At 39.6% G+C, this 11,760-nt stretch overlaps 1 protein-coding gene across 8 annotated transcripts in view; it reads right to left on the bottom strand.

Moving 5' to 3' along the window:
- Positions 1–874: 874 nt before the first annotated feature.
- The window catches only part of KATNAL1 (katanin catalytic subunit A1 like 1), a 59,151-nt gene continuing 48,265 nt past the window's right edge, over positions 875–11,760 (bottom strand). For all 8 annotated transcript variants that reach the window (XM_070800218.1, XM_070800219.1, XM_070800214.1 and 5 more), the window contains 2 exons: positions 6,590–6,716; positions 875–5,429 (listed from right to left, as the gene is read on the bottom strand). In XM_070800218.1, coding sequence (XP_070656319.1) covers positions 5,231–5,429; positions 6,590–6,716 — 326 coding nt within the window. In that variant the 3' untranslated portion in view covers positions 875–5,230. The remainder of the gene's footprint in view (positions 5,430–6,589; positions 6,717–11,760) is intronic.

Genomic DNA, 11,760 nt, shown 5'->3' with positions numbered 1-11,760 from the left:
TTTCAGTGGGTGGTGGATGACCAAACTGGCACATCCATGTAATGGATTATTATTCCCCGATGAAGAGAAATGAACCATCAGCCACAAAAAGACAAGGAGGAATCTTAAATGCATACGGCTAAGTGAAAAAAGCCTGTCTAAAATGGGCACGCGCTGTGTGACTGCAGCTATATGGCATCCTGGAAAAAGACAAGCTGTGGACACAGCAGAAAGACCACTGGGTGCAGGGGTGAAGAGAAGGGGCAAAGGTGAGGATTTTAGGTCAGCGACACTGTAATGGTGGGTTTACGACATGACGACACGATGCTTTTGTCAAACCTGGTGAAGTGAAATGTAGACTGTGAACTTTAGTAATAATCAATACTGATCCAACTAAAACAAGTCAATCACACTAAAGTGAAGATACCGATAAAAGGGGAATGGCGGGGGGAGGTGAGGACGGAAGAAGTGTATGAGAACTCTACGGACACACAAGCTTAATTTTTCTGTAAACGTAAAACTGCTCAAAAAATAAAGCCTGTGAATTTTTAAAAAGTAGCTTTGGAGGATTCATAAAATAAGACATAGACACCCAGAAAATTCACCTTATGGAACACCCACTTTGCAAAACGGTCCTACACAAGGAAGACAAATGTATTTGTTAAAAGAAAATTAACTGAAAAGCCATTCTTATCTTACCTGTATCAAGCCTGAAGTTATTAGCATAATGCATGGCAAACACAAAATAATGGGTTTACAATATGTGATTTTGTAAGAACTAAAACTCTGGAAAAAGTCATCCCTTGTTGCGAGGGATTTGTTACTCCCACTGGTGGCAATAAGTGGACTAGAGACTGTAAATCAAACATGAACCACAAAGAAAACACCGACAAGCCACGCTCTAGAAATTTATTACCAAATTACACTCTATGCACAGACACAGCTCAGCTCGTGAAACTAGCAATGTGGCCACACAAAATGTAAGGAAAAGCACATCTAATAAATACAATTTGGAAACATCTTTTTAAGTTAGGTTCAAAACACTGGGACACAGACACTGAAACGAGAATCTTAACAGAACACCAATGGTCACAACACAGAGCGATCTTACTGGACGCTGTGTCTGCACAGCCTTAACCGAGGGCATCAGTTGCTGCCATGTGAATGGACGTGTCGCATGCCCACCTCTGTGTGTCATCACGAAGCACTCAGGCCCTTGTACAGGAAGGGTTAGGTCCTTGCCACACGAGTGTGCACTGGTGGTCAAGCCGCCGTGACAGAGGTGGGAAGACTAATGTAGATATTTGCAGAGGCTTCAACTGGAGGGTGTGACTTTGCCAGAGGAAGAACCACCAGCATCTTCAATTAAACTTTCAGTGTTAAAAAAAAAAAAAAGTGAGTGAGAGAGGAGAGAGAAGGAAGCGATTCAAAAAACAAATCTGCCTAGATGATGAACTGAATTTCAACATGGTTCAGTTCATTCCCACGTGAAACTAAGCTTGCTGAACTGAGGTAGACTCCGGAAATGACATGTGCAAAGACTCAGGTTTTCCAAAGGGTAATATTTAGTCATTTCAGAGCTTGGAGAACAAAAGTGTGTCTTATAATTTTGAACATAAAATCAGAGTCCTTTCACTGGAGGAAAACCTCCATATTAATTCCCTATTTGTTGTGCCAAATTTCCAGAAATGTACACACTGCTGGTGACAAAGCAGAATCTAGATTATTTATATATATATATAATAAAATCAATCAAGAAATGAGAAACGGAAAATAAAAAAACTAAATCTGATGACATTACCTTCATATTTTTCCTGTTTTTATTAACAAGTCAACTGGAAATTTAGAAATATCCCTCAACTTAAAGTTATTCAGAGCCAAAAAAAAAACTAATAAAAATGCAAAGAATTATTGTCAATTTGTGAATGTTTAAAAACATAAGTGTTACTTAGGGCTTTATTTTTTAAATATTCATATCGTTTCCACAAGAGAAAACAACATTAAAAGCAAATGTCCTAAAAAATTAAATAAGTAAGTATAAAAAGCCTAATTTAAAAGTATAAATAAGTAAACACAGTAATTATAATGTGGTTTTAGCTTTTTCTGAAAAAAAAAAGTTAGCAGCAATGAGACTAAAACATTTGGGGTTTAAATATCTGAATTCCTCCAATATGCCTTCCAACTGTAATTCCTACCCTTTTCTATTGTGACAGATTTTTAAATTCACATAAATATTATGTACATCACAAAGTAAGTAGTATATATAGTATATAAACAAATCTATACAATCAAAACAGTTATGGAACAGAAGATACAAAACGAATGTTAAAAGAATGACTACCATTGCTTCCTTATGGGGTTAAAGCGGCCCTTTCTTGGAAAAGGCCAGCAATTACCCTTAGCATTCTATGCCTATCACACACAGGAAATACCCTAAGGTGACTTACTGTTCGCAAGAGAAACGGAAGTGTGGGAATCTATAATGCCAAGACTCAATGATCAAAACAACCCAGAGGAGCCAAAGCCCACAGGACAAGCAAACGCCTGCCTTGTCCTTCACTGGACCTCTAAGTCCTTCAGGGTCAGGAGAGTAAAAACAGAACAGTGTCAGCTGATCTATGATTCTCATCATGGATTCAGCAGCGTATACAGAAACCTCCCAGGAAGGAATTCAAACTCAAGCTGTTCAAAACCTACGGCATCAATAATGTCATGTTTCAAAGAGTCAGCCTACACGTAGCGAAGTGGAAGAGTGACAATTATATTGAAAATCTGGGCAGTGTATTTTTCCTGGTGTAGCAGCTATATGTTTGTTTACAGTAGATTCACCAGACACTTGCTCATTTTTTGAATAATTAGTGATTTCAGCCTACTTTTTGACAGTCAAATATCACATCATAAAAAGTGCAATCTCCAGAGCCCAAACAAAGCCCCCACAGGCAGCTGGAACATAGCGTGCTACTTCTTTCAAGCTGTCCTGGCATTTTGGAGGCAGAGGTCCAAGCCCAGCACGTATCTGGTCATTCTGGACCGCTGACGACGCTGCTGACTAGAAGACAAAATCTGGACGCCAACGTCTACTTTCTACTTGGATTTATAGAAGGTTTCAGCCATTTGTCTGGCACATTTCATGAATATTAATTTCCTTCTAAAAACAAAGGAATTATCCAAGCAAAATGTTTGCAATAAACATGTAACAGGTTTACAGGTTCTCCACAATTACATGTGTACATGTTCAGAATAAACATGTAGCTTGGGAAATGGCAAAAATGGTTCTTGTAAACAGCCAGGTCTATAACAGTTGTATTGTTCAAGCAAATGGATTCCAGTTCTAATTTTAAAGCAAATTTGGAGAAAGAAAAACTTTCATATATAATCTTTCCAAAGCACACACAGGTTACCGTGCCTTTCATTTTCATTAGCTAGAGCCAGGATCCTTTAAGGGGTTAAGACATACCGAGCATTCACCATCCTCTACAGAAAAACCAGGGAAGTGAAAAAGCACACACGACTGACGGAACACAGTGAAGACAAGCTCCAGGAACTAACCAACTGACAGTTTTTTAAAAAACCACAATCACTATGTTATTATGCATGAAGAAGTCAGGAAAAATTGAAACAGAAGCCAAGACAAATAACATAAAATCTAGAAATATGGTCTAACTAATCAACTAGCATACACAAAATTTTTGGCAATCAAAACACTAAGGTTTTAACCATGACCCCTTGGATTTCATGAAAAAAATAAGCTACTGGCTGGCAGTAGTCTGCAAGATTATGTTAGTGGGATTATTTATTTTTAAAAGTTCATGAATAAAAGGAATTAAGATGAACTAATTCAATTAAAATCATGATATCTCATGATTTTATCTCTTTTAATCTATGCCTCAGAGGAAAGGGGGAGGGCGATTTAAAGCATCAGATGAATACTGCAGGTCAGAGTCAGACTTATCTAAAAGTTACATAGTCTTAGTAGGGCAAAAGCTCCTAAGCAAGTTGCTAAAAGTTATCTTCAACTGTGAAAAAAGCTGTATTATTTTTAAATTATTAGCTACTGTCTAAAATTAAAAATTCAGGATACCATCCAATATAATTTTTTTTAAAGCTTGACTATCAAAGCATAGGTTGCCCAGTCAAAATAACAATTTTTAAAAACTAACATTCGGCTACTCATAACTAGATACACGGCCTCTCTTTTTCTGGCCTCCTTCTTGTCTAATTCCTGCTGAAGTGAATGAGCAAAGCTGATTTCTAACCTAACCTTAGTGTGCATACAAGCACTCAACCTAGACAAGGAATGGTTTCTAAACGTTCAACTGAACATCATTCATTACGCACGATGCTGTTTTGTTAATAAACAAGCTGTCCAGAAACCATAAAGAGTTTGCTTTGTTTTGCATTAGCCACAAGAGAGTGGACTTGTTTAGAATACCAAAGCATTTATTTAGAATACGAAAGGCAAATTCAGCAAAAAACAATGTTAGAGCAAGGGTTGATCTGTTGAACTTATTGAAAGAAGAGTGAAAACAAACTCAGAAGTCTAGAACGAAGAGGAAGGTCTTATGCAAACATGATACTTTTCCCGCCCTTCCAATATGAAGTACTGCCAGCAAATACTCCAGACCAGAGGAGCCACCTGGCAAGATGATTCAAAAACCACAAAGCATGAAGCTATACACCCCCACAAAGCTCAATAAGTGATTAAATAGCTAGTGGAGGAAATGGTGAGGGAAGGGAAGGTAAACATTCAAACAGTATAACAGCCTCTAACAGTAGTGGTTGAATGCTGAAGGTTTAACTAGCAGATTCATTATTTATTCCAAAACTATCACTCTTCACAATAAGGAACAGTTCTGACACAAACCCTGTTCTGATGCTAAAAGTCAACAGAAACAGGTCCTTCATGTTCAGAGCAAAGAAGAGGAAAAAAAATGCAAAGTCAGAAACAGAGTTCCTTCTAGATGTTCTGTAAACGAGTTTCTACAACAGCACATGGGTCACTTTCTTCAGCCCTCTGCACTCTGGTGCGGGTGTGCAGTCGTAACGCATGGACACGTGAATGTCAGGCTCTCTGTGTAGGCTTTTCTTATTTCTCAACTACATGTATACTCTTTGTGGTTTTAAATTGTTTTCCTTTCAGAGAAAAATCTCTCCAATGAAAAGTTTCAAACCTGTTTTAAAAAAAAAAATTGCTGGAATTTCTTCACATTTTATAGACAAAAATACCAGAAATGAAAGAGCTGACAGAAATTCAAGCAGATCCAAATTCTACCATCCACTTTTCATATTTCTCTAAGTCTGCTGCAGAGACAGACTTTGCGATTTTCTTAAGAGCCAACTCAAAGTCTCCTCTGGTCACGGGCATCTGAAGCTCCTCTTTAGAGAGTGCACGGATCTCTTCTGGACTGAGACCGTTGATTCGCCGTCTCATGGCCATTAAGGATGCATCCCTAAAAACATACCAGGATCAGTGAGAATTTACTGTTGTGAATGTTTCAGACACATCTATTATGATAAAGTTAAGGGAACACATTCAAAAGATCATTTTTACATGTTTTTATGATGCCACTCAGAATTTTCCACTTCAGAGAGAGACATCCTGAGGGTTCAGGAAAGGTGAAGACAGGGTGCTAAGGATTTAACCATAAAAGGGACTGCTGGTGAATCCTAAAAGTCTAGGTTGGGCTCAGATGGTGCTGAATTTTCTTTTCCCTCACTTGCTCTTCACAGACAGCCCAGAAGTCTAGGAAACTGAAGGGGAATTATGAAATACGGAATTGCGGACTTGGAAATAAATATAAGGCTAATGTTAGGATAACTTAAATCTTATGACAGTTTGTCTACAATCTAAGCAGGGGAAGAAAAGTCAAGAACCTTTCTCCCTGGAGCATGAATACATGTACACACAGTAGATATGGGTGGGCAAGTGAAGAAGTAAAATCTGGCTTCTCCAGATCCTATTTTCAACTCTATTCTTGATCACTTGTAAATTATGCAGGTTAAGTAGACAATGACTGCTCACAAGATAGCTAACTGGCAGACAAGCCAATCAAAATTTCACATTTTTATACATTTTACTATAGCAATAGTAGAAGCTGTTATGAGCTTCCTGAGTGCCACTAAACTTAGATGTACACAGAAAAGTAATCGTAGAAAAAATGAGTAACATAGATATCACGGTTTTTACTGATGTCAATTTAAGTGTTGTCAGGAAAGTTAAGTACTGAAAAAAAATCCTCTTGAGTGATGTGAACTGTCTAAAAGTTATGTTACTAAACTGAAAGGGATATTTACATATATATATATATATATATATATATATATAAAATTGATCACTTTTCTTCATCTGTGTGTAGTAAAATAATGCCAACCCAAACTAAATGATATTATTTTATGTTGATGTAGCGAGGCTCCAATTTAGGGCCAAATTAATCTCAGGTTGTTGAAGTTATTATTAACAAGTTAGGCAAAACAATTTCTTAAAAATCAAAGGCTATACAAGGTGAACATATTGTTATATAACTATTCATCTAACAATGACCAGTGAAGTGTCACAGAAAACAACTAATACAAAAAGGTCACAGATCATTAAAAAAAAAAAAAAAAATACCTGCAAACGTTAGTTATATCAGCACCAGAGTACCCCTCAATCTTCTCTGCTATATCTTCCAGTTGAATATCTGGATCCAGCTCAACTTCACGAAGATTGATTTTCAGAAGCTCAGTTCTTCCTTTTGCTGTTAAAAGATTTTTTTGCTACTATTAGATATTTTACTTTACAAACCATTTTGTTAAGAAATCATCTATTAACATTCAGGAAAAGAAACAGAGTCTAATGCAAAGAAGAGTAAATAACTCTGAGTCTACAGATAATACTGATTTACCCCATGACCTGGAATCATGTAACTTCCTGTGGGCCTTAGCTGCAATGACTAATAACTGAAACAAAACTCGGAGTTTTCCTAAAAGATTGTGAAGACACTTGCCATGCGAACAAAGGTTTGAGATCCTTTATGAAAAATAAAAACATTAGTATTCTAGCACCAGAAATCCTTTTGTAAAAACAAAAATGTACTTAGCCTAGTTTTATGAAACTAGAGCACATGGAGTATAACTCCTGAGTTACTTTGCTCATCTTCTAGTACGACACAGGAAAAGCTTTCTAGAACTCTAATCGGTATTTTTTTTAATCTAGTTTTCTTTTCCTAGAAATTAGCAATTGGCACAAAACGCTTATTAATATATTTTTTTTAATGGGGAGCCAGCTCACAGACATTCGTTGTTCCAATGTGACTGAAAATGTGTATGAAGTGAGCCCAAACAAACTGCAGACTTTTTAATATAACCAATCTTGCTGTTTTACCACCAGTTTTTGTGGCAAATCTGCTTCATACAGCACACTAAGATGATGCAAAATTAGTTCAGATGTGGCTCTCTATTATTTTCTAATAGGCAAAATGAAATTTAATTATCTCAATTTTTATTTTGAAAATTTAAAAATTTCAAGTAAAAACAGACTCAGTGAACGCCATCTACCTTTTCTTTAGATCCCCCAGCTGTCACCCAGTTATCACCCCCTTGCCTTCTCCTCTACTCCCCTACCTTATCAACTGTGAGGAGCTACAGGCATCACAACACTGTACCTTAAATTACTCAGCAGTGTCTCCTAGGAACAAAGGTATCCATACAATCATCTCACTAAGCAGGAAATTTAACACCGGTACGTGAGGATTATCTAATATACAATCCAGACTGAAATGTCCACATTTGTCCCAGGCTTTCATTCCTTTCTTAAAGACCTAAATTACAGATGGCATTAAGTTATTGTCTCTTTAATTTTCTTCAGTCTAAAACAGTTCCCCAGTGTTGTTCTGTTTGTGCCGTCTTTCACGACACTGACAATTCTCCCCCATATGATCTTACAGAGTTAAGGCATTCCAATAAAACACTCCATCAGGTACGTTTGAACCTGACAGGCAGATAGATATGAAAATGTTAATGGAAAGAACCAAGAATAACCAAGACACTCTGGAAGAAAAAAGGCAAGGTGGGAGGAACTGCTCTACTACAGAGCTGTTGCTAAGTCACGTCAGTCGTGTCCGACTCTGTGTGACCCCATAGACGGCAGCCCACAGGCTCCCCCGTCCCTGGGATTCTCCAGGCAAGAACACTGGAGTGGGTTGCCATTTCCTTCTCCAATGCATGAAAGTGAAAAGTGAAAGTGAAGTCGCTCAGTCGTGTCCGACCTCTAGCGACCCCATGGACTGCAGCCCACCAGGCTCCTCTGTCCATGGGATTTTCCAGGCAAGAGTACTGGAGTGGGGTGCCATTGCCTTCTCCCCTACTACAGAGCAATAAGATTCAAATCTCTGTAACACTCTTGCAGAAGCAGACGAACAGATCCAGGATAGAGAATGGGAAGCCCAGAAGCAGAGCAGGGCATACAGTGTGGACACCTGATTCAGGCAGTGGGAGAAAAAGTCTTTTCAATAAATGACACCAGAAGTGACTATTCACAGAAGGAAAAAAGTGAAATTGGGTCATACCTCACCATACATAAAAATCAGTACCAGATGTATTACTGATCTAAATATAAGATGCAAATTCACAAGCATTTCAGAAGATAAAGCAGGAATCTACCCTAATGACCTCGGAGTAAGTATTCATAAGACATAAAAGAAATCGATTACAAACAAAAAGACTAATGAATTGACCATATTAAAATCAGGAACTCCTGTTCATCAAAAGACACGGCTTATAAACTCAGTGAAAACACACAATCTACAGAGTTTGAGAAATACAACAGACGAGACAAAAAACTTATATCTAAAATAGTTAAAGAATTCCTACAAATCAGTAAGAAAAAGTCAGACCACCTAACAGAAAAATGGGCAAAAAACTTGAACACGTATATCACAAAATTCAAATGGCCAATCAGTAAAGGAAAAGATGTTCAAATTCCTTAATAGTAAAGGAAAGACAAAGTAAAGCACAATAAGCACTGGCACACATTTAGAAGTCTGACAAGACTAGGCGATGGAGAAATGCACATATGGGAACTCTCACATGCTGCTGGGAGGAGTGTACACTAGAGCAACCACTTTGGTTTTTTGGTTTTTTAATTTAATTTTATTTTTTAACTTTACAATATTGTATTGGTTTTGCCATATATCAAAATGAATCCGCCACAGGTATACATGTGTTCCCCATCCTGAACCCTCCTCCCTCCTCCCTCCCCATACCATCCCTCTGGGTCGTCCCAGTGCACCAGCCCCAAGCATCCAGTATCATGCATCGAACCTGGACTGGCGACTCGTTTAGTATATGATATTATACATGTTTCAATGCCATTCTCCCAAATCATCCCACCCTCTCCCTCTCCCACAGAGTCCAAAAGACTGTTCTACAAGCCAGAAAGAAAAACACCAATACAGTATACTAACACATATATATGGAATTTAGAAAAATGGTAACAATAACCGTGTATACGAGACAGCAAAAGAGACACTGATGTAGAGCAACCACTTTGGAAGACAGAGTGGATTTATCTACTGATGTTTCAGCTACGTTACATGACCCAGCAATTCGCTCCTAGGACGGAATGCTCCATCATGGCCTAAGGAAACTTAGGCACTGGCACCACTACAGCACATAGAAGAATGCTCAGAGCAGCAGAGCAGCCTAAACCTGGAAATAAGCATTAACAGCCATCAAATAACATGATGGGTAATTGTGGCATGACCACATAATGGATATTATGGGCTGAACTGTGTCCCCGCTAAATTCTTAAGTTGAAACTCTAGGCTCCAATGCAATTGGTAGCATTCCACACACAGCAGGTGGATGTTAGTGAATGAACATCACTTTGCTCTTTTAGTCCCAGTACTAGAACATCACTATGTTTGTAAATCAGAATGTTTTATGTGGCCTGTCCTAAGAACTTAAAACACTGAGTTTAACCTAACGCGTTCTTCCACAGAAATAAAACTCTCAACAGCCAACTTCAAGGAACTCTGGGGCCTAAGCCTGCTCCTACGTGAAGGCCTTGTAGGACTGAAGCTCAGTAGGCAGCACGCTCCTCTCCCCCAGTGACCATGACGTGGGGAAAGTAACTTCTGACACTGGTTCTATCCATGATTTGTTAGAAGAGTCTAAGTAGGATTTATCACCTCTATAAAACTGAATTAATGATACTTAATAACATTGTGAAAGGATTTAATGAGGGTTTAATGTGGCAACAACAGCATAAAGAACTGTCAACACTACATGACCAAGTTAGTACACATTTGAAATTTAAATAAACACTGTCAGATCACACACTTGTAGTAACAATTCTTCTTGAGTACCCGAGGCCGTCCAGCACGGCGGGTAACCAGCATGTGCTCCAGGGCCGGGCATACATCCAGCTCTGCTGCCCTGGGAGGACACCTAACCCTCGGGGCTTCAGGCTCTCACGAGGAAAGGTGAGAAGAGACTCGACCTCACGAGCCCCGTGCCATGAGCTAACACCTGAAAGGCGCAGCCCATAGGCAGCACGAAGTAAGTGGTCATTGTCCCACCACCCCCAGTCAATCAACAAACAGGACTAGAGGGAGACAGAGAAAGCCAGAGCCCTTCTATAAAGGACCAACTGGGAGATGGACAACACAGAGGAAACGGCCAAGGGAGTGGAGCCCACACAGGGAGACAGGTCAGGGCAAAGAAGACCTCAAAGAACTGGTGTGTTTTCATTGACTCAGAAAAACCAATAAAATTTAAATAGAAAGGAAGAGAGAAAACACCCTGGGAAATGAGAGCACTGTAAACCGTGACATGAGAGTAGGAAGAAGCACGCGTGAAAAAAATGTAAGTAGAAAAGTAAAACAGAATACTAAGAAATGCAGACACAAAAATGAAAGGTAAGGTATTGAAAAGAGAGCTTCAAAGAAGCACTCTAACCCTGATGTGATAGGAAATAATCATTTGGAGTCTAAGAGACTCTGTGATGCCCTGGTGGTTTAGGGAGGTGAGTCTAAAAGCAAAGCATAACTAAATGAAGGTGCTGGAGAAAGGCAGTCGTCAGGCTGACAGGAGGTTGCTGCCGTCATTCAGATGCATCAGGTATTCAGTGAGCGGCCAAGCTCCACCTGAGCCTGTTACCTGACTTCCTCCTCATGTTGACCACGGCAGACGGGAGTCACCAAGGTGGCCTGACAGCCTCTCGTCCACATGCACTTCTACAACGTGGTGCCATCCCCACCCACTTGTGGTCTCACTCCCCTCCACCTGAAAATGGGTGGGCTTGTAAATGTTTCTACCCAGGGTACCAAGAGATGACACTACCTGACCTCCATGGCCAGCTCAAAAAAACCGCACCGTCTACCTTTTCCAGTGGAACAATCACTCCTGAGGCCCTGAGCGACCATGTATGAAATGTGATCAGCTGAGGCCGCCATGCCTGCACAAGCCCAGGCCACGTGGAATAACCCCAAGTAACACAGAGGTGCTCCACCTGAGGCCCCAGGCCTCCGCCCCAGGTGGAGACACTCCAGATAAGTCAGGCTTCGGCGTGGAGTCACCTCCTCTGCTGACCTTCCAGCTGTGACCCCAGACATGAGGGGACACACACACAGCATCCCTGCGGTGCCCTATCCAAATTCCCGATCCACAGACTCTGTGAGTAAAACAAGACTGTTTGCAATGGCAAGAGTAACCCATCCTCTGCCTTTCCTTGCCATCAAGTTCTAATTGCCTCTCAATCTAAAAGAAATCTGCATATTTCTTTATGTAAATTACATATCT

The sequence above is a fragment of the Bos indicus genome, chromosome 12, assembly GCF_029378745.1.
Source record: "Bos indicus isolate NIAB-ARS_2022 breed Sahiwal x Tharparkar chromosome 12, NIAB-ARS_B.indTharparkar_mat_pri_1.0, whole genome shotgun sequence".
NCBI classification, from domain to species: Eukaryota; Metazoa; Chordata; class Mammalia; order Artiodactyla; family Bovidae; genus Bos; species Bos indicus.
Note: the sequence above shows the minus strand (reverse complement) of the source record. Positions and strands in the feature narration are given on the sequence as shown.